The sequence below is a fragment of the Diabrotica virgifera genome, chromosome 3 (genome assembly GCF_917563875.1).
Source record: "Diabrotica virgifera virgifera chromosome 3, PGI_DIABVI_V3a".
Classification (NCBI taxonomy): domain Eukaryota; kingdom Metazoa; phylum Arthropoda; class Insecta; order Coleoptera; family Chrysomelidae; genus Diabrotica; species Diabrotica virgifera.
Window position 1 is genome coordinate 74163141 of NC_065445.1, and position 25306 is coordinate 74188446.

At 31.8% G+C, this 25306-nt stretch overlaps 1 protein-coding gene across 3 annotated transcripts in view; it reads left to right on the forward strand.

Moving 5' to 3' along the window:
* The window catches only part of LOC114337099 (WAS/WASL-interacting protein family member 2), a 78957-nt gene that overhangs the window by 45844 nt on the left and 7807 nt on the right, over positions 1 to 25306 (forward strand). For all 3 annotated transcript variants that reach the window (XM_050645206.1, XM_050645208.1, XM_050645207.1), the window contains exons 3-4: positions 21067 to 21329; positions 23396 to 23654. In XM_050645206.1, coding sequence (XP_050501163.1) covers positions 21067 to 21329; positions 23396 to 23654 — 522 coding nt within the window. The remainder of the gene's footprint in view (positions 1 to 21066; positions 21330 to 23395; positions 23655 to 25306) is intronic.

Sequence of the window (25306 nt, forward strand, 5' to 3'; positions counted from 1 at the left end):
GTTAAAATCCTAATGAAGAAGTGCCTCTTTGATATTGCTATTCCAACCACTTGGCAAAATGCGCAGCTACTTCTACTACAAAATAAAGGAGGCAAACACAAACTCGAAAATTACAGACCAATAAGTCTGTTACCACATCCGTACAAACTGCTTACCACAATAATGACCAACAGACTATCAGATAAATTCGATAGTTACCAGCCTGTTGAACAAGCGGGATATCGCAAAGGTTATAGTACCGTAGAACACCTACTCCTACAGACAATAAGGACATTTCTCGAAAAGTGTAACGAATACAATAACCCTCTTCATTCAGCATTTGTTGATTACAATAGGGCATTCGATTCCATAGAACTCTGGGCCGTATTAGACGGAATGAATAACGTAAGGATTGATTCCAGATATAGAATATAGAATTATTTACTATTGAATTAGAAGATGCCTTATGTCTTAGAAGAAAAAGTTAAATTGTCACTTAAATTTTTAAGTCATCTAAGATTTGCCGATGACATAGTGCTCATAAGCAACAATACAGAAGAACTAATCTACATACTAAAGATGCTTAAACAGGAATCTGAGAAGAAAAGCGGTTTAAAAATAAATTTAAATAAAACAAAAGTGATGACAAATCAAAATATCAGAATCGACTTAGATGGAAGTCAGATCGAAAGTGTCGAAGAGTCACACGATCAAGCTAGGCAAACAGAATCAAACGGCAGAGATAACTAGAAGAATCCGAATTACTTGGGCAGCAGTTGCAAGACTCAGTGATGTGTTGAAAAACAAAAAGATACCAATAAACCTAGAAAAAAGGGTATTCAACAGTTGTATTCTACCAGTTATGACTGATGGAGTGGATACCGTGACACTTACAGGGTTATCAGCCAATAGATTAAGAACACAGAGGGCCATCGAACGAGCTATGTTAGGAGTATCTCTGAGAGAACATATTTGAAATGGGACGTACGAAACAGGACGAAGGTGGAATATGTAACTGGAAGAATTGCGCAAATGAAATGGAACTGGATAGGACACGTGGCACGGCAAAACAACGAAAGGTGGACGAGAACATTGTACATTGGAGACCACGCGAGCATAGTAGTAGCAGAGGAAGACCACAAAAACGATGGTTAGATGACTTCAAAGCAAAAGTGGGGAGAAACTGGTACCAAAGAGCACAAAACAGAGAAGAGTGGAAAACTCATGGGAGGCCTTTGTCCAGGAGTGGATGCAAACAGGCTAAAGAAGAAGTTATTGTTTTCTTTAGGGACATTCACTTAACAAGCTACATGTTTTTATGGATTTGGCTGTCTCTAGAGGTGTATATTCTCGGGCTGAATACCGATAACCTTTTTCCAAGCACACAAACAATCCACATTGCTTTACTATATTTTTTGTTTTTGTTCTGTTAGTGTATCTTTGGTTGCCTATATAGATGTCATATAGGTGAACAAGGATTAGGATTAAGTTAGGTTAGGTCTGATCCGGGGAACCGGTACCGGGACAAGCGATGTAAGATGATCAAACTAAATAAAGATATCTTAATCAAGAGTACTTAATAGTCATTATTAAAGAACCCAACTAAACATGGTGGCAGCGGTGTTGAGTGCAGCACGTATATTTTAAGTATAAAACTATATTACCCATTAACCACTAGCACATGCCAAGAGTAGCAAAGCAAGGTTAAGGGGCAAGAAAATATTCTGCATTGTGGTCAATTGTGGTTGAAATCATACCCGACATAAAGTAACACTGAAAATGTCTACTAATACTACTCCTGATGCAAATACTCAAGGTATAGTAAGTCCAGCACCATTGAATGTTAACCCTCCGGATAAATTCAATTTTTTGGCCCCAGCAATTTGGCCTGCATGGAGGAAGAGGCTGGAACGCTACATGTCGGTATCAGGGCAGCTCCAAAAGACAGAAAAACAAAAAATAGATATCCTAGTGTACCTTATGGGAGAAGAATCCGAAGATATTTTGATACAATTTCAAAAAATTCCAGATACTTACGAGGAAGTTCTAAATGTTTTTGACAAATATTTTATCCCTAGACGTAATATTATATATGAACGTTTCAAATTCAATTCTACAGTACAAAAACCAGGTGAAACCATTGACTTATTTATTACTAGCCTACATACCTTAGCAGAACATTGTAATTATGGGCAACTGAAGGAGGAATTGATCCGAGACCGTATCGTAGTAGGCATGCTGGACACAAAAACATCAGAAAGGTTACAGCTAAAAGAAACAGTTTTGATAGCAATTTCTGGCTTTTCTTCGTGTCTTATCAGATAAAACAATTGTTCCAGATATCGTTATCGCGTTTCCTTTTTTACTTCTTTATCGATGATTATTCTGCCGCGCCGTTTTCATTTTCTAATATTCTATACTCTTTCTCTTTCTGCTCTCAAAGAAACTGTTTATTAGATTTTTTTCTTTCTCATCTAATTTATACCGATCCAGATTAGCTCCATATAACAGTTCTAGTTCTACTTGCATCAGACTAATCAATACGTTTATTTAACATATTATTAAGTGTCAACACATTTTTTCTTTTGTCTTCGCTAATATTTATTTATTTCTGTTGTTTTTGTACATAGAAGAAATCAATATAGATGTAAGATTTTTAAAATTGATTGTTATTATTTCTTTTGTATTGATCCTTTTTTTATTTTTAATATGAAGGTGAAAATATTTTTTAACCTATCCTGAATTAATTTCAAAAGTGGTTATTTATTTAGGTACTCTTACTCCATATCTATTTAAATATCGTCCAATTGGTTTCCTTTAAATTTAGCTCACCACAAATGCAAAAAGTAATGAACAATGAAAATTTTAAAGATAAAATAATGATTTCAATTAAAATCTTTAATAAACATAAGTGCGACAAAAGAGAAACACCATGGATGGTAGTTATTAGAAAAACTATTTGACAAAAGTAGACTATTTATGCTCCAATTCAAAATATAGTCAAATACAAAGCTTCAGAGATACATGAAAAAATACAAATAAAAAAGACAACTTTATGTTACTTAAAAACATTAAAAAGCCAACTCGGGTTTAATCGAGACAAAAAGTACCGGCCCTAAATATATCAAAATCTAATACGGCCAAGGGGACTGACAATATTTCAAGAAAAGTAGTTAAATTAATTTCAGAAGGTCACGTTGATGCGTTATAAATAGACGTTATAGTAGTATATATATCTGTATTATATTACCTACTAACTATAATACAATAACACGTTTTGTTGTACAAAGTAATTGATATGGCAACGCTGCTAGGATAAAGTTCTGTTTGACGCGATTCTAGCAGAAGGTACTGCTATCTATCGAACATAAATATTACCGATGTTGTAGATGGAGTCACTTCATGGCGGCACAAATTCACAGCGGCAATTCAAGATATAATTCTTGTTTAACGAGATTTTTCATATGTTTAGAAAAAAATATTCAACATTTTATTGCAAATATTTTCCACTCTTACAGTTTTATATATGTTGTTATTAAAATTTTGTCCGATTTCTTGCCGGTAGCTTTATTATAAGCCAAAACATATTATTTTTTCCTATTATGGCAAAACTGTAAGATCAAAAATTTTCAAAAAATTCATAAGTATTTCTTAGGATTATATCTTTATGCTGTAAGAAAATTAACAAAATTGTATGTTTGGTTTTCCCGCTTTATACTTGGAAAAAAAGAGTATTTTTGAGTTTTTTCGAAAACGAAAACATGAAGTTCGCTCAAAATTTGTCAAAATACTTCTAGTAATCACATACACCTTCTCAAATTTTTTCAAAATTTTTGAACTTCAAATTTTTTTTTGGGGGGGTTCAGATCAACCTTAACTACAGATTGTCAACAAACTATCAAATGGCACTGCTAAATTCTCTACCTAATTATTGGTAGGGGAGCAAAGTATGCTAAATGTGCAGTCACTCGAGCGTTATGGGGACTTATTGGGTTGTGATTGTTAGGTCCTAAAACCAAAAAAAGTTAAGTTAAGTTTTCCATTTTAGTGGGAACTTTCCATTTTTAATTTAATTTTCCATTTCCAACAATAGTTTTTTAGATTATAACGCCATCTATCCATAATTCGAAAAAATGTTGCAAATAAAAGTTACTCATTTTTACGAAAGGAATCCAAATCTGCAATAAAAAATGGAGGCTCCCATTTAAGATTTTAAAGTGAGCTCCCACCCCACTTCCGTGAGGGGTCGTATTTGGTACCATTCGATAGATTTTTCAAAAATATTGAATAAGTGTATTTTTTAGTTTTTCGATCTGATGTTCATTTCGCGAAATATCACGGGATTCGTATTTAAAATATTAAATTTGCCCCCACCCCTCTCCGTGCGAACTTATAGGAACATAAGAACACGTATGAAGCCATGGAAAAAATTTTAATTTTTCACTGATTTCTAAGTCTCGTTTAGTAGCATAGTCACCATGTTCAATGACGAGTCATTTATGGTTTGATATCGTCATTGTAAAATTTGGTTAGAGATATTTAATGTTATTGAGAAAATTAAGTAAAAATGTTAGTCAGCCCAGCAATAATTATTAAACATATTAAATCTTATATTCGCTACGTGCGTGACCATGGTGGGGACACACGAAACTATGCCAGCGTCCGTACCGACGAAATATGACAATTTTGGCGAATTTTTGTAATGCCAGTGTCATTGTTTGTATAACAAATTTGATCAAAAATGGTAAATAAAACCCGTGTTGAGCTGCCCCCCCTTACTTGCAAAAATTAAAAAACAAATAGCAATGATTTATGAGCTCTCATATTCCGCAAATTAAAAATTTTGAGCTCGTTCCACTGAGCAGGAATTTAATATTTTAGGGGGGGGGGCTGAGTCAGCCCCCCACTACTTAAAAATAGGAATATTGAATCGATTTTTGCGGCAGAATTACGAGCTATTTATGAGCTCTTGAAATGATATAGTTTCGATTTTTGAGCTCATCCCTTCACCCCCAAACAACCCTTTATTTGATTTAACTGAGAAAAATGCTGAGAAAACTTAAAATATATCGTATTGCGGATATAATTCCTATAGCTTATATATTCTAAGAATAAACTATTAAATCACGTGCATTTCGATTATTGAGCTACAACCCCTTCGCAAGAAAACTACCCCATCTTTCCGGCTTAAGAGAGAGTTGTACTTAAAATGCATTAAATTAATTATTTGGCGACTACATATCATTTAATAATTTATGAGCTTCCAAATTACGCGCATTTAGATCAGTAAATTGCAATTTATTTTGTATAGTGCAGTCACTGAAGGTAAAAATCAACGATTACCTTCAATTTCGGTGAACCTTCATCGATTTTCACGAAAATTGCTCAGTGGTTAGAGGATACCTCAAGAAACAAAGGTGACATTGTGCCACCTTTCGCCTTTACCCTGAGGGTGGATACCGCCCCTTCTCGGGGGTGAAAATTATTTTATAAAAAATAACTACACAAATCAATAAAAGGACAAATTATAAGCAACATTTGTTATATAAAGTTATTAAAATAAGTCAATACTTTTTAAGTTATTAAAGATCAAAGATTTTAATTATCCGTGAAAAAAATGAATGTTTTTAAGCGGTTTTTCTTAAATCACTGAAAAACTGTAAGTTTTTACAAAAAAGGTTATAGTAGTTTAATTCGTATAGCTTATATTCTAAGAATAAACTCTTAAATCACGCGCATTTCGACTATTGAGCTACAACCCCTTCGCAAGAAAACCATCCCATATTCCCGGCTTGAGAGAGAGAGTTGTACTTAAAATAATTTAAATTAATTATTTGGCGACTACATAACGTTTAATAATTTATGAGCTCGCAAAATATACGCATCTCAATTATTGAATTGCAATTTTCTTTCTGTAGTGCAGTCACTGAAGGTAAAAATCAACTATGACCTTCGATTTCGGTAAATCTCCATTCATTTTCACGAAAATTGGTGAGCGGATAGAGGATACCCCAAGAAACAAAATTAACAATAACAACTTGCGGTTTTAGCCTGGGGTATATGTCACCTTCTCGGGGGTTAAAATTACTTTATTAAAAATAACCCCACAAATCGAGAAATCGAAAAATTCTAAGGAAAATTTGTTATATAATGTTATTATAATAAATCAATACTTTTTGAGTTATTAAAGATGAAATATTTTAATTTTTGTGAAAGAAAATGCATGCTTTAAAGCGATTTTTCATAAATAACTCAAAAACTGTAAGTTTTTACAAAAAAGTTTTCATCACTACAATAAAAAATATAATAAATTGCTTACTTGTAACACTAAATACTTGTCAAAGTACTTAGAATACTTATACGAATTAAACTACTATTAACTTTTTTGTAAAAACTTAGTTTTTCAGTGATTTACGAAAAACCGCTTCAAAACATGCATTTTTTTCACGAATAATTAAAATCTTTGATCTTTAATAACTTAAAAAGTATTGACTTATTTTAATAACTTTACATAACAAATGTTGCTTATAATTTGTCCTTTTATTGATTTGTGCAGTTATTTTTTATAAAATAATTTTCACCCCCGAGAAGGGTCGGTATCCACCCTCAGGGTAAAGGCGCAAGGTGGCACCATGCCACCTTTGTTTCTTGATCTATCCTCTAACCACTGACCAATTTTCGTGAAAATCGATGAAGGTTCACCGAAATTGAAGGTAATCGTTGATTTTTTACCTTCAGTGACTGCACTATACAAAATAAATTGCAATTTACTGATCTAAATGCACGTAATTTGGAAGCTCATAAATTATTAAATGATATGTAGTCGCCAAACAATTAATTTAATGCATTTTAAGTACAACTCTCTCTTAAGCCGGGAAGATGGGGTAGTGTTCTTGCGAAGGGGTTGTAGCTCAATAATCGAAATGCACGTGATTTAATAGTTTATTCTTAGAATATATAAGCTATAGGAATTATATCCGCAATACGATATATTTTAAGTTTTCTCAGCATTTTTCTCTTAAGTTAAATCAATTAAAGGGTTGTTTGGGGGTGAAGGGGATAAGCTCAAAAATCTAAACTATATCATTTCAAGAGCTCATAAATAGCTCGTAATTCTGCCGCAAAAATCGATTCAATATTCCTATTTTTAAGTAGTGGGGGGGGGGGGCTAACTCAGCCCCTCCCCCACTAAAATATTAAATTCCTGCTCAGTGGAACGAGCTCAAAATTTTTAATTTGCGGAATATGAGAGCTCATAAATCAGGGCTATTTGTTTTTTAATTTTTGCATGTGGGGAGGGCCAGCTCAACACGGGTGTAAATAAATATTACATATTAACGTCAAATATGCCATATTGTGTATCATATGGTTAATGTAAAATTGTGGTAGCCAAAAATGTCAGGCGACTACGCTAGGTGTCGCGTCAGTCATGCACGGAGCGAATACAACTAGATATTTAACTAAAATTTAAATATATGCGAGGTTTTTGTATTGCTCTTTATAAAAAGATTCATTTATTCATCATCAATTTACACAACATATTATGAAACATGGAAATACTCAGACAAGTTCGGAAAAGCGACACCTGGTTTCATAGCTCGGCAACATTTTTCGCTTTTTTAATTATATTGGCCAATCATATTGGTCCTGGTTACTGGACAATATTCAAGGCCATAGCCCAAAAAAATTATAAGAAGGAAAAGTAATAGTATGGTTATGTTATTAAAAGGTAAACAATTGTATGTAGGAAAAAAAAATTAATTCTTAAAATGCACTACTACAAGCAGAATACTATTATTAAATTTACTTTTATATAATAATTGCATATCATATCAATATTGTGGAGCAACATATAACTTATCTTCTTCATTGACAGTAGATATGAAATATACGTCAATTTGACAATTTCAATTGACAATGAATTATTTAAGAAAGTTGCAAGATTTCTCCGCTATTCGCGCACGATGGTTTCTCGTATCCCCTCCAAGTACTTGCACACGTCGAATAGGCCTGGATCCCGCGTAACAAAAAAAGTTGATTAATAGCAAGCTGACAATTTATTAATAGCTTAACGCTGTCTAGGCGGACAAACTTTGATGTACGGGAACACTGAAGCAGAGGAAGTTTTAATTGGGAACAGTTTAAAAATTTGGCACGTCAGATTACGAAAACATGTATTTTCTCGGACAGAACATCCAATTGATTTGTTACCCTTTCACTAAACTCTCATGCAAAAATCGGACTGCTATTACTAACCAACATGATTCCTGTCATTTAACATGTTCTTCGTGTTCAACTCATTAAAATGCCAAGTTGGTGATAAACACCAGTCTGATTTTTGCATGAGAGTTTAATGAAATGGTAACAAATAAATTGGAAGTTCTGTCCGACAAAATACATGGAACGTTTTCGTAGTCTGACGTTCCAAATTTTTAACCTGTTCCACAATTAAAATTTCCCCTGTTCCAGTGTTCCCATACATAAAAGTTTGTCCGACTAGACACCGTTAAGCCATTAACAAATTTTCAGTTTGCTATTAATCAACTTTTTTTGGTACGCGAGATCCAGGTCTATTACTGCAGAGAAGAGTTCGTAAGTGTTTAAACTTCAATGGGAAAAACTTCGACAATTTTTATAGTATTACCACAGTATAAAGAGGGACAGTAGAAAAATCTTTAGTCGCGCATGGCGACCGAGCAATGTTCCCAGTCGCTTTTGCCCCACTCTCGCATTGCTAGTGGCATATACTTCGTCTAATTTACTAACCGTTGCACGTCATCCGCGTCATAGCCTGTGACGTCGCATGATACCAACACGAAATATTTGGCGGTACGTGTGTTCTCTTTTAGAATCATTTTGCCGAGTACACTGGAATTACAGCCACTAGACATATTTTATTATATACGCGTAGAAATAATATTTGAAGATTTCTATTAATGTTAACCTAAAGAAATACACAATAATATGTTTCATTTAATTTGTATACATGGATTATAAAAGCATTTTTATGAAGCAGATTTGTTCGGAACACACTGTAACTGTAATCGAACGAAGGTGACATTTTAGAATAAATAGGTAACATTTATTTGACAGTTGCGGTGATGACACTTCATATTTGTTTATATTCTTTACTATAAGTATCTGTTCTATTATATTTACTGTTTTTATTATTTACTTTACTATAAAAGATCTACTATAAAAATATAAATTTCACCTAATTTTATCACGACTTGGAATAATCGAGGTATCTGACAACTTTTTTAGTTGTTATTGTAGACATATACAAAGAAACCTATCGGCTTCTCCCAAGAGTTCGGAGCCGTTTTTTAATAATTATTAACAATGCAGTGCAAAAACGCTTGCACTGCAAATCTTAAATGATTATAACTTAATTCTTGTTCTCTATTTCTTAAGTTTTTATTTATTTACATTGAATATTAATTTGTTTTGTTGTATAATCCACGTTTACAATAATTATGTGATCTATTTGATTTAAAATGGTTCAGAATGTTTTTATACTTTGGCAACTATGTCAACTTAGATCTCTGGCGTAGATAATGACGTGCAACGGTAAGTAAATTAGACGGACTGTAGAAACGTACGGGTTTTAACAGGGAAAACCCGCATCCACAACTGGTGAATTACCAATTGCGTACTGCCGGTATTACTTCTTGGAATCAAAGTGCCGCCATGGAAGAGGTTTTACTGTCCCTCTTTATACTGTGGTATTACAGTTTAAATATGATTTCCTTGTTAAAAAAATTATTTATATCTTGTATTGGCATAATATCATCTTTGAGTTATAACATTGCTAATTAATAAATAAAATAAGTTCAACTTATTTCATTTCCTGTATTAATAAAGTACAGTTAAGCATAAATATGGTAATATCCACCACAAGATAAACAAATATTACCAAAGCTGAGGTTGGAAAATATTTTACTATACCAACCTTGCTCTATTGTTATTTTTATCACATTCTAAAATTACCAATTTATATGCTTTCCAAATTATGAACTTCTTCTTCCTGTGTCATGTCCTTTCATAACGTTGGTTACCAGCATAGATTCTCTTAATTTTATTCACTTCCACCCTATATAGCATGTTTGTATCAATACCACAGGGCCGTCTCAACCCGGGGGTGCAAAGGGTGCGAGGCACCCGGGCGCCATGTCCAAGGGGCGCAAGCCGAACATTTGCTAAGCTCAAAATTGCGCTTTTTGTCTTTAAAAAACCTAAAAATAACAAAAACATACAAGTCCACTTTCGGTATTTTTTACAAAGGCTATTAATGCTTACTACACCTACAATACACAAATGTAATATGTAGTTACGTTCGCGGGTACAATGGACAAATTGTCGCCGACAATTTCTAACCTCACTTAATATAAATAATACCGTTAATAGATAAATATACAAGGTATATTTACTTTTAATTATTATTAATAACTAATTATTAAATTATACTAGGTAAATATACCTTGTATATTTATCTATTAACGATATTATTTTTATCATTTTAAAGTGCGCATGCGTTTTGCTGCTAATTTGTCGCCGACTAGTCGCCGACAGGCACCTGCGAACGCACTTGATATGAAACCCATTTAGTTTATTCCGACAATAATTTTAAAAAGGTGACGCGTACACTATTTTGACCAATATTGAATGTGAGTACATATTACCAATGAATCACCATCTTGTAAAAATTATCAGTGTATCTGATTCTGCTGATAAAATTATAATTGCCGTTGGGGAACTATTATGTATGTATCCCACTTTTAGCGACGCCTTTTATAATAGGTAAATATAAATGCTGATTTTCGAAAACCTAATTTTCTTCCATACGTTTGCGCCAAAAAGACGTTTATTACGTTTTTAGAAAGACACGAGAGAAGGGTAGCCACTTAATTTCTGTAAAAAAATATGTAGATCTAAAAAAAGACTTACTATTAGAAAGTCATACAGTAGACTCTGTCAATTCAGCAGCTGTTGAACGCGAAAGAAAAAGGTGGACGGCGGTTTTAGAAAGAATTATCGAAATAGTAACATTTTTAGAACGACAAAATTTACCATTAAGAGGAACCAGTCAAAGGTTACATGAATAGGATGACGGTAACTTTTTAAAATTAATAGAATGTATTTCCAATTTTGATAATACGATATAAGAACATTACACGAATTGTTGTCAAATCGTCCTTTTTTCTGGAAATTAATGAACTTTCTTATTTTAAATGGAACATCCTGTATATTTTTTGCGTTTTGAAGTCCTTAAGAAATACTGATTATTTTTTATGTTATAATTCCTATACCTAAATGCGGAGTTATTGTGACATTTATTAAAAACAAATTTAAAGAAATTATAGAAATCAATTTTTTCGGTTAGACATTTTTTAGGTTCTTTGGATCATTGGGAATAAAAAAATGTTTTTTGTAATTTTTCTCTTAAGTTAATTGTTTCCGAGTTATAAACAATTTAAAACTGAAAAAAATTGAAAAATGGCGATTTTTAAGGTTCAAAAACACAAGTAAAAAAATTATTTTTAAAATTACGAAGTACCAAAATTTAAACTCAAACCTTCTTCTATCAGCTCCCTATAAGAATTATTGGCACGTTTTATTATAAAGCATGTTTTTTTTTATTGTTAATGAAGCTCATATGAGAGGACGGGCGATCGAGCTGCATTAACAATTAAAAAACAATATTTTAGAATGAAATAAGACCAAATCACTTATCGACAGCTGATACAATAAGGTTTGAGTTTGAATTTAGGCACTTTGTAGTTTCAAAAATAATATTTTTTACTTGTATTTTTGAACCTAGAATTCCCAATGATCCAAAAAACCTAAAAAAATGGCCAACCGGGCCGAAAAAAATGATTTTTAAATTGTCTCTAAAATTGTTTTTAATAAATGTCATAATAATTCCGAAATTATGGCATTTAGGTATAGAGAACGTAACATGAAAAATAAGCAGTATCTCTTAGATACTTAAAAACGCAAAAATATATAGAGTGTTCAATTTAAAATAAGAAAGTTCATTAGATTTCCAGAGAAACGGAAGATTTGACAACAATGTAATTACCACTATAATATCGGCCGCATTAGAAGACCCTGGCTCACCAAAAATCGTTTTAGCGGTTTCCGAGAAATTATTGTGTTTCCATACTTTCTCGCTACCCTGTATAATCTTCTGACAAAAGGGGGCGCAAAGATGAGTCTTGCACCTCGGCGCCGTGTATGCTTAAGACGGCCCTGAATACCATACCAATCTCTATCCATTTGGTCACAACTCTTTTGAGGTCGTCTGTTGATCGCGTTGGGGGTCTTCCGTGGCCTCGCTTGTTTGCCCGTGGTCCCCACTCAAGCAATCCGCTCAAGCAGTCAAGATCAGACATAGTTCGAAAGGAGACACAATTAAAAAGCTGACTGTCAACAATTTTACATTACTGGCCTAGAAATACAGAAGCGTCCAATAATCAACAATGAGGGGTGATACTATTAGGGGAGTGCAATTAGAACGAAAACATGCATTGTTTCGGAAACATTCAAACAAGCTTATATTTTTCTAAAACTTTTTTTGTTAGTTTATATACGTGTTAAAGTAAAAAGTTCTACTCGCAGATTTGGTCGCTAATTGTTTATTAATTGTTTAAAGAATAACAATTGTTTTGTATTAGTAATTTTAAAGATATCGTTAAATTCATCATTTTACTTTGATCAAATATGTTTCTATGTTGTTTTTGATTATACTGAATCCGAATATGGCATTTCAATTTGAAAATTTTTATACAGAAGCTCTTATACAGTATGTCTGCGTAGCTAGGAACCACATGGAAAACTTTTTTATTATCAATTTTACGAAGAAAAGTTATTCTTCATAAAATGCTCTGGATAGTCAAAAATCTAAAACTCAACCATCAGATATCAAATTTTACCAATTTTATACGAGTTATGTCAAAAATATGAATTTCGTTAAAGAGTACCTTTATATTTCAGAATATCAAAAAATGCTATTATTAAAAGTTGTTTAATTAAAAACTGTGTTTACATATACAATTACATTATTCTAATTGAAAATTTTTTTTAAATTTTTTCTCAAATTACGGATACTCATCATCATTTTATTACAATTATGATAACTATTTTATTATCACTTTTACGAAAAAAGTTATTCTTTATAAAATGCTCTCCTGGTCTAAAATATAAGATACAACCATCAGATATTAAACTTTTTAAATATTATACGAGGTATGTAAATAATGTGATTTTTTCTAAGAGTTAAGTGCCTTTATTATTCACAATATTTTAATTAGAAGGATGTAATTGAACACTAAAACATATTTTTTAATTCCAAACAACTTTTCTTAATAACAATTTTCGATATTGTGAAATTTAACGATACTTTACTCTTGAGTGAAATTCATATTTTTTGACATACCTCGTATAAAATTCATTAAATTTGATATTTGATGATTGCATCTTAGATTATATACGATGCAGAGTATTTTATAAAGAATAACTTTTTTTCGTAAAACTGATAATAAAAAAGTTATCAATAGGTTCCAAGTTACTCTGTATAACATACTGTATAAGAGCTAAAAAAAAATTTTGTTCAACATTTATTATTGTTGGTTTATTATTAAATGTATTTTAGGTAAGTTTTACAGAAAAAAGTTTTGATCACTTTATATAAACATTTTTTTAGCTGGTATTTTTCGGTTTTTGTATTACAGTTTTGTTATCTTTCTTAATTTTCTCAATAATGCAGTCACTGAAGGTTTTCACCTCCGATTTCGTTGAACCTCCATCGATTTTCATGAAAATTGGTGAGTAATTAAAGGATACCTCAAGGGACAAAGGTGACATGATGCCAACTTGCGCTTTTACCCTGGGGGTGGTTGCCACCCCTTCTCGGGGATGAAAATTATTTCATTAAAAATATTACCATAAGTCCATAGAGGGACAAATTATAAGCAAAATTTGTTATATAATGTTATTAAAATAAATCAACACTTTTTGAGTTATTAAAGACCAAAGATTTTATTTTTTCGTAAAAAAATGCATGTTTTAAATCGGTTTTTCACGTATAAATCAAAAACTATAAGCTTTTACAGAAAAGTTATTATTACTGAAAGTGAAGATAATAAAAAGTTGAATACATTCCTCACATAAAGAACTAAACTGATGTTAGTTCAAAGTGAGTTATTGGCAATTGAATGTGTATTTTTTTCGACGAATACTCAAATCTAAGTATTCAAGCTTAAATACCGGGAAAACGATGCAATGTATAAAATATTCCTGCTAAACATTTGTCAAAGTACGTCAGAATACCTATCAAATGAGCTTCATAACAAGGTAATAGCGTCAAAATTAAGCAAGTTATAATGGAAATAAAAGAACCGTTTCGAATTTTTTAGGAAAAAGTGAAAAATGAAACATACGCCATTTCCACAAAAATTAAAATTTACAGTAATCCTTACAAGAACTTCTTTATATTAGCATAAGTAATGTTTTCAATAATTTTGACCGGTTTAGAATGCATATTTTTGAAGAAAAGATATAGTTTAAAGAAATCATAATTTTTAAAATTATTGTAATTATCATATTCTTTTGGTAATAACTCCAAAAATACTCAATATACGTAAAAAATTATATAAAACCAAATTTTAGTTTTTTCGGTGCAAAATATTCTACCTGTTTTACTATTTCTATAATTCTATAGGGTAAAAAATAACCGAAATAGAAACGATTAAATCTTAAATTTTGCTGTGGGAACCATGCAACCGGGTCATGTAAAAGGGGTTTAGAAGATTAGATTTAACGTGCTTAAATAGAACTTGGAATTAACTTTCAAACAGTTTTTAGCTGAACCTGATAACGTAAACACGAACGGAGTTATTAAAAAAAAAACAATAACATTTTTTGGAAAAATTTTTAAAAGATAAATTTTGAAAAAATTTTTGAGCATAAATTTTAATGAAATCAACATGTTCGGGGGCTCATTTGATAGATATGTTTAAGTACTTTGACAAAAAATGTTAAATAAGTTTATGTTATAAAATGCATCAATTTCCCGTTAGCTTGAATACTTAGAGTTTTTTACTCGCCGAAAAAAATATACATTCAATTACCTATAAACTCACTTTTAGTTAACATTAAAAGGTTTTTCTAGTAAGGGATTTATTTCATTTCTTATTAGCTTCAATTTTGACAATAATAACTTTTTGGTAAAAACGTACACTTTTTGAGTTATTGATGAAAAATTGGTTAAAAACATGCATTTTTCTCAGAAAAATTAAAATCTTTGATCTTTAATAACTCAAAAAGTTTTGATTTATTTTAATAACTTTATATAACAAATTTTGCTTGAAATTAATCCCTCTATCGAATTATGGGGTTATTTTTAATAAAATAATTTTCACCCCCGAGAAGGGGTGGCATCCACCCCCAGGATAAAAGCGCAAGTTGGCACCATGTCACCTTTGTTCCTTGAGATATCCTCTAACCACTCACCAATTTTCATGAAAATCGATGGAGGTTGAACGAAATCCGAGGTAATAGCTCATTTCCACCTTCAGTGACTCCACTACAAGAAGAAATAGTCTATTTCATTTCTAAAGTAAAATAAGTTAGTGCATTTTAAAGATTACATCCTAAGCTTTAAAAAAGCACTTATAAAACTGTAATAGATATGTTCAAACTTGAGTAATACCGTCTTAAAGTGGTGGTAATTCTATAAAACTACAAAGATTTCAAAAATTACATTTTTTAAGACGTCATATCATTTGAATTAAATTTTTGAAATTTTTCTTGAATGAAACATAATTTAGTACGATGCTTGAAAAGTAAGTTGTGCAAAATTGAGGGTTTTATAAGAAAAATTGTATTAGTTACACATTTTTAAATAATTTTTAAACAAAATTCATGTAAGGCTCACTTTCCGCCCCCACCTTACTTATGCCCATACATTTTATTTCTTTTTATTATAACCATAAGATAGCTTAATTATTCATCTTTTAGGTTCAATTTGTAAAATTTTATTTGATCCATTAGTTAAAGAATTACATTAAAATAACTCAACCGTGTACTTCGCCATACGCTAGTTTACAGTGCGCCAATGTTTGTGAGAAGGTGACTTTAGCGTTATAAATAAAAAATTATAGAAGATACAGATTTAATTTTAGAAAATTCTTTATATAAGGTTTTCTTTGTAAAATTTTCTGAATTTTTCAATCGTCAAGTCAGTTTTGTTCTAAAATGTATATTTTCGGAGTTATTTAAAAAAACATCAAACTTCGCAGTTCATTTGTTTAATAAAAAATGAAGCACCCACTTCTCCAGTAAAACTTTTTGATATGTTGTTTATTAAACATTTCTTAATGAAATTACAAAAAGTTCTATCTTGTTTGATTTTTTCCGAAGTGAAAATCTATATGCACTATATAGAGGAGAACGAATATAGACTTCTAAATAAAAATGTTAGTGCAGTTTTTTGTTGGAGATATTTCGTTTCCGATATAATTAACATTATTTTTAATTTTAGATAATCGGAACGCCAATGGATAACCTAGAATTTGTATCTTATAAATATATTATTGTCCTTTTATTACTCTTCTTGTATAAAACTTCGGCTCAGCTGTAGGATCCATCGCCCTTAGTAAAACACCAAATTAAAGATGATAATTTATTTCTGTAAACTACACTAACTTCCCGGGAGACCTAATGACGATGCTTTGTTGACCGATTCGTTTGGTGGTTGAACTGATAATCCTTTATGAGACTACATGTTGTCTCTTTGAATATACACGAGAGAATATATTTAAAAGCACATCTTGACTGTTGGACTGGATTCGAAAGAATATTTTTAAAAGCACATCTTGACTCGTTGACATGACTCGATAGAATGAATCTAGTGTGTACTCTTTATTGGCGGCACGATGAATTGGGTCATAGCCCACGCGATCAACGAACAAAGGTTTTTATTTAGTCAGCAAAATTAGTGTCCATTGCCAAAAATATTGTTTATGATTTGCAATAATTAAACTAATTAAATAGCCCGCACATGTTTGCAATAATATAATAACAATGGGGAACTTGCATAAAATTTTAAATTCGAAAAAAATGTTATAAATCACAACAGAACATAATTTAGAACCTGTATCAAAAATAAAAAAGTTTTGTTTGTCTTTCGTTTGGCCCCTAAAGACGACTAAAAATTCAACTTATACCAGCCACTCCAGAACGCGTCGTGACGTCACAACGTTGTATGTTTACATTCTACACCAATTGTATATATAATTTTAAATTAGACATTATAAACGTCAGTAAAAAATACAGTTATGTGACGTTAAAAGTGATTTTGATCGTTTGAACTATTCATAGAAAATTTGTACTTTTACAAAATGGTTTTATTTTCAATAGTAAACTTTCTTTCATTTCCTTCAAAAACTGTATAAAACTCCAATCTCAACAGACTGGTATATATTATTACAACGACATATGATAAATGTCATTAGACTATACATATTTTTCCTTTATTCCCCGACGACGAGCTGGCCAAATACCCAAGTAGGTGTAGGCCAATAAACTAAAGAAGAAGAAGGAATATACCTAAATATAACGCTGTGTCTAGGTACACGCTAACGTGTACGCAAATAAAAAAGTTAGAGTGTCAGAGTGATGGAATTTGTTTAATCGCGTTGTGTTTACACTTTAATTTTAATATTGATTAGTAAAGAGATTTTTTATTTGTTTAGTGTTTGTTTTTAAATTAACTATGCAGTGTGGACAATTATTTAGTTGTTTTAATGAGTTTAACATTTTAAAACAGTATGAAAAAGTTAAGAGACTATAAATTAATATACAGTCGAACCCGCTTATTGGAATACCCTTCGTGCCAAGCAAAAACATTCTTATAACCGGGATATTCTAATAACCGATCTTTGGTGGCTAGCCGAAATAAATGTACCGAATATACGTAATGATAGTACATACTATGTTAATATGTATATTATGTGTATCGGTTAAGTCTTTTTATGTCAATAATAGACTAGTGTAACTATTAGGTACTTATTTATTAAAAACCAAATTGCATTATTTAATGTGGATGCATACAGGAATTAATATGAAATGTATACAATATATAGATGTGTAAATATTTTCTTATTAAAATACATATAAAAGAGTTACTTACTTTGTCTTGAAAAATAATAGGTAATTGTACTTGTTTTTTTTTGTTACATAAACTACTAATCAGTTGTTGCTCATTTCCATTGGATTGGCCCTCCAGAAAACTTCTTACCAACGAGAGGTTAATTTGCAGACAAATGAAATTATTTTATGACCTGTGTCGGCGAAAGATTGAATTCGTACTCATAACAAAGTAATAAAGTAATAAAGTTTATTACTTGACAAACCCTAAAAATATATTAAACAGCACTATAGGCATTCGAGGCCTTTGTCGACAATCCGTAATACCAGACGTAATTTAAATTTTTAGGAAATTGTAGGTAAAAATTTATTCGTTGACATGAAGAATATTATTTATAAAGCGATACGATCTTACTAAATCATATTGCAATAAACGGATAGATTATTAAGGAGTAAATGGAAACGTTTCGGGACCTCGAATTCTTATTCCATAAACCGGGATATTCCTATAAGCGGTACTCTAATAAGCGGGTTCGACTGTATATTTTTTTAGTTATAAGTGAAATAGTATTACCGTCCAAAATTAAAATAAAAGGAAGACCTAAAGCTTTCACAATAATATTTAACTTGTTCTGAAGCTATTTCCTTGTGGTATTTTTGTAATCAACTATTCTAATAGGGAACTAAGCCAGAATCTAACTAAAAAAATGATTTTATTAACGTTTCGACGTCTAATCGGACGTCGTTGTCAAAATACAAAATATTATTAAATTAAACAAAAATGTTTATGCTTAGTAAAAATTTTTTTCTAATAATTTATTTGATCTGACTAATTTTTGTATTTTGACAATGACATCCGATTTGGACGTCGAAACGTTAATAAAATCATTTTTTTAGTTAAATTGTGGCTTATTTCCCATTTAGAATAGTTGATTATAATAATTAACTTACGTATAAAAATTATTTTAACAATATTTTGTACGTGGCATGTCAACTAAATACATATATTTATTTTGCTAACCTAAATATATACTTTTATATATACATTGATTTATTACAATTAAGTTTGAAACATCTGAATAGTTCTGCTCCCCTTCCCTTAACAAATATTTTTCTATCAAACAAACACTAAACATATCAAAATAGCATGTACCAAAATATTATATAGTCACTGCGCACGCTAAATAATGACGTCAGTGGCTTGATGAAGTTTAATTCGCGTGTACCTAACTTTTTTATTTGCGTACACGTTAGCGTGTACCTAGACACAGCGAAATATAACCATAATAATAACTAATGTAAAACTATGTGACGTCACGGGTTATTTGAACTATTTTATACCGCAGAAGACTTTAAATATGTATTTCTAAGTTATTACGAGTTTTTGAAGCGTGTAATTTTGGAAATCTCATTTTTTAAACAAAACTGAACATTATTATGTAATAAAAAAAATGTGCAAAAAAAATGTGCAAGTTCCCTATTGCGTTAGTGTGATATACGGGGTGATAAAAAGATTGTTTAATATCGAATATGAAAATTGAATGTTTGAAATTAAACACTTCTTCTTCTTCTTCTTCTTTTTCTTCTTCTTATTCTTCTTCTCGTAGCACTACGTCCCGGGGTGAGTCTTGGCTGACTGCACAATTCGCTTCCATCTCGAACGGTCGTCCATGATAGTTGGGTCAGTGGGTAGCCCCATTTATCTTTAATCTGATCATATGTTATCTCTCAGTCGCATTTGGTGACGCCCTAAGGGCCTTCTTCCTGTCGGGTCTTCTTCCCAGATAACTTTGCAAGATAGGTATTAGGGAGTCTAGGGACATGGCCAGCCCATCTTAGACGTTGAGATTCTTGCACTAATTCGCTAGCCCTATACATACATCTGTTTGACCTCTGCATTTGTTCTCATTCGGTATTGGTTGCTATTAGGGTCGTGATAAGGTGCAAAGATTCTTCTGAGGATTTTTCTCTTAAAACATCTGTTTTATTTCCATTGCTTTTGTCAGTGTCCACGTCTCACACCTATATCGTTATTGTCTGTCATACAAAAAAAATATTACTTTATTTACTCCTTTTATTATACTGCCATACATAATAATTAAGTACAGTAGAACACGTTTATCTGTGCTCCTCGGGACCATACGTGGCACGGATAATTGAAAAGCACGGACAATCCAAACACTTATTCCTTACATATAATGCATACGTACGTATATTCGCGGTGTGCAAGTACTTGGAGTGGATACGAGAAACGATCGTGCGCCAATAGCGGAGAAATCTTGCAACTTTCTTAAATAATTCATATTGTCAATTGAAATTGTCAAATTGACATAATATATTTCATACTTACTGTCATTGAAGAAGAAAAATTATATATTGCTCCACAATATTGATATGATATGCAATTATTATATAAAAGTATATTTAATTAATTATTGTATTAGCTAGCAATACTGCATTTTAATAACTAATTTTATTTATTTACTACATACAATTGTTTACCTTTTAATAACATAACCTAAATCTTACTTTTTCTTCTTATAATTTTTTTGGGCTACGGCCTTGACAATTATCCAGCAACCAGAACCAATATGATTGGCCAATATAATTAAAAGTGCGAAAGAAGTTGCCGAGCTATGAAACCAGGTGTCGCTTTTCCGAACTTGCATGGTCCCAATACCTACGTTTGTACCTACCATAAAAATATAATACAAAAATTAAATCTTTCATTATGAGTCTCTCTCTCGGCATATAGAGTTTCCGTCGAGTGATTTACGGTGACGCTATTTTGATAAAACTTCAAAAATGCAATTTTGGTAATAGAAAATCATTGCACGGATAATCCGCACACGGATAATCGGGGTTCTACTGTATATTATATTATTTTAGATTATAAGCTCGATCCAAACTTTGATTTCAATATTACATACTTTTCAGGTTCTTCCAATAAACCATCAAATGGCAGTATACCTGGAGGTATGGGTGGTATGCAATTACCCAAACTGCCCATTGGTGGCATGTCGGGTGGCATGTTAGGTGCCAATCTTAGAAATGGTAATTCTAGTAGTGGTGGTAGTGTTTCTCCTGTTAGTCCTTTAGGAGGTATGAAAAATTTTGGAAGTATACAGATGGAACTGAAAAAGCAATTAGCAAATGATAACAGAAATAGGGGACCGCCTCCACCGACACCAACGAGAAATGTAAGTTATTTTTTAATTTTTGTAATATTTACAATCTGTCCTTAACTAAGGACCATATAGGTAAATTATTTGAGTGAAAATTTAACATTTTTCCTGTACAGGACGATCCATTGATATTTATTAAAACAAGTTAAATTTTTTTTTATTTAGCTATTGCCTCAACAACTAATGGTTATTGGCATGGTAGGTACGGTGACTTTTTACAGTTAGGTACAGCTGGTTCCTAAAAAAACTGATACGACTCTTAGTAAGATTTGATTATTTTGAGCAGTGTATTTGATTGGTCTGACATTATATTATTAATTATGACATACTGTCAAAGTCAGTTAAAATAAACAAACTAACAACTGATTACATATATTATTAAGTTATTGATTATTAAGGTCTAAATTTTTATATTATTTTGAATTTCTGCATTTTATAAAGTATATACTTAAATGATAGTTTTACATAAAATAGAGCTGTTGTTGTTCTGAAGCTATTTTCTTGTGGCATTTTTACAATTTTAACTATTTAGAATGGGAAATAAGACAACGGCACCCGATTTGGGCGTCGAAACGTTAATAAAAATCATTTTTTAATAATATTGTGGCTTATTTCCCATTCTAAATAGTTAAAATAGGGCTGTTGTTATTTAAGGAATATGTCTATGTCTCATTGATGCTTTTTATAATCGCAGTAATCTTGCTGAGACATTCTAGTATTGTGGTGTTTCGAATCTTCTCCATCCAATAAACTCCTGAAATTCTTCTATTGCACCACATTTCGAGAGCCTCAAGGCGATTTAGATCGATTTTATTCACAGTCCGTCCAAAACCATACAGTAAGACCGTTGATTGAAATTTTCAATCAATGGTAAGACCAAGATTCACTATACAGTAAGACCGAGAACACGTAGCAGCGAAGTAGTCGGATCCTTAATGCCGATTTTAGGTCTCTGTTACATAATACTTTGGACATCCTTCTAAAAGCGGCTCTTATTCGGGGGTTTTATTAAATGATCAAATTACGATACAGCACCGGCAATTACATACTATTTTTATCTGGTTTCTGGCAATGAATTGAATAGATGGCTGATGGCAATAAACAGATTTATTGTGGGACTTTTTCATTTACATATTATGTTCCAAAGACTTTTAATAATTTTCTATTCCAAGGAATTCTGCCTATGTTTCAGTTATTCAGTTATCAACAGGACACAAAATTCACTATTTATGTTAGATCGCAATCTCTTTCTTAAAAACAGTGTCAGTAGACACCAGGAGAGGTCTCAAGGAGGAGGCAATTGACCCCATTGACCCCCCCCCCTTGGATCCGCGCCTGTTGCCAGCATGTGGAGCCATTTTTTGAGGTTGAACAGAATAAGTTATCTGACAAATTTTAAGATTTGGCAGTGACAGTGACAGTATGTAAATAATAAGTATTTATCCTTCAAAATACACTGCTCAATTTTCTACAAAATACGCTTTAAGAGTCGTATCAGTTTTTTTTGGAACCAGCTGTACCTAGTGTCATGTGTAGTGAGTGATCACAACAAAGATGCACTATAACGTAAATGAGAACAAAAGCCTAGACGGTTAAGTTAAATTAAATAAACAAAAAAGTAATTGACATAACGCCATTTGTGTAAAACATTAAGTAGCGTTAAATAAAATAAAAAATAAAAAAATATATATTAAAACAGTGTAATTATGTAGGTCATAGGCGTGATGTTCTATTTCGCTACTTTTGGGGATGCTCCGGTAAGCTACATTCTTCAGAGATTTAAGGGATGGGTTTTAAACAGAAGTTTACAACCGAAAATGTCAACGAGACATCAAAAATTCCTTGTAACATAAATGTTTTGCCCGCCAGTGTATTTTAAGATATTTTAAGGATCTTTTTGGCAGTCATTAACTTAATGTCTATTATTAATGACAATGATATCCAACAAATAGTCCTAATTGTGTACTTGAGTTTATAAATTAAGCTAAATTATAATATTTTTTGACAAATTAAATGAAAGGTTACCAAACTTTTAACGTTTATCACATGTAAACACATATTTCATGAATATTTTATTTTAGTTTCCACCAGATACTGGCGGACGGCAAATAATTCAACGAGAAAACATAACCAACGGCCTACACATGAGTCAGCTATCCTTAAATTCAAACTCTTCTTCCAATATTAGCATTAATCAGAGTACTTTACACAGAAAGGCGAAAAGCAATGCAAATTTAAGCTCATTGGACACAACTGATAACAGTAACGGCCTTCGACCCTTTAAGCCTGTGATCAATCATGGAAAACCCAATTTGGCTCCAAAACCACCTGTTTTAAACGGTAAGGTTACTTTATAAAAACTTATTTTCGTCCGGACATCCACTCAATGGCAGCTATGTACGCCGTTGCTCCCGATTGGCGGCGCTAGTGTAGTTGGAGGTCCACGTTTTGACAAATGGGTTGAGCGCAGTTGATTCTGCAATGTTGCCTTATTTAAAAAAATTATAATTCCTTAAGGAAATATAGAATGCGTTAATTTAATTAAGTATAATTATTTGAGTGTTTGTCTAGGTGAAAGGCGACCTTAAAGGACATCGCACACATCTTATGGAAAATATAATGTCACTCAAATTAAATAAAATTTATACGATTAGATTTGTTTTAAAATGACGGTCAATTCTTATCATTGCGCCAACTCTTAATTATGATTAATTACGGCGTAAATTGCAATTAAAGTTTATCGAAATCACATTTTTGGAGTCCATAAAGTGTTAGTTTACAATCATTATTGCTCTGAGTGCTATTCAAAACAGCTTAAACCCCGCTGGGCCTAAGCGGATTAGTGAAACTAATCCGCTGATTTATGGAGTACCGATAATCTGGGTATTTTAAAATATTTTTTCTCTCTCTAACTTATGTACGTACCCATTTGATTTCAGATTTATTTATATCAATTTCTGCTCTAATTATTGAAAATACAGAGTTGGCGCAATGATAAGATTTGACCGTTAATTTAAAACGAATCTATTCGTATAAATTTTATTGAATTTGAGTGACATTATATTTTCCATAAGATGTGTGCGATGTCCTTTAAGGTGAAATTAGAAAAATTTAGGGTTAGGTTTGATCAGGTTATGTTTTAGTAACTATAGAATATTTGAATGGTACTAGGTCACTTTAATTTTCGATTATTAACTTGTTTATATTATTTTCGATGACCCTAGGTTAGGTTTCGTCGGGTTATGTCTTAGTCACTAAAAAATATTGAGAACTTGAGAATTATTTCAAATTATTATTTCACATTTTTCTATATTATTATTTCAAATATATATTTTGTTATATTTTCACTCCATAAAAAGAGATTGTAGATGTGGCAACAGTGTGAATGTATATAAAATTGCATATCTTAATTCGTGCGTTTATAATAAATTTTGATCTGAGTTTTATAGTGAAGTATTATATTTTTTACAGTCGAATCTCTAGGGGCAATACGTAATCTGTTTCAACAAAATGTTTATTGCAGGTACATGCATTTATTGTCGGCACATATTTATCCCTTTTTATTGCTACAATCCACTTTTTTCTCATCAGAATATCTTTGGGAAACCTGTGTCCAGATGTTCTCGATGAGCACAAATGCACAGCACAACATTGAGGGGTTTTATTTTCTCAATTTTAATTCACACAACGAAACAAATATGCAATATTTACTTAGAAATAGATTGATTTGAAGTGTTGACGTAAGTTGACGTGACCTCCAACTACACGAGCGCCACCTACGTTGAGCTTTCCAGATTAGCTGCCATTATGACTAGTTAAATGAGTTTCTGATCTTAATACTACAGTTTGTCACATTTAAGATGAAGACACCGCTGTATTTCGGCTTCTTCTTCTTTAAGTGCCATCTCTGCGACGAAGATTTGCAATCATCATGGCTATTTTAACCTTTGAGGCAGCTGCTCTGAACAGTTGCCTTGAGTTGCACTTCGGCT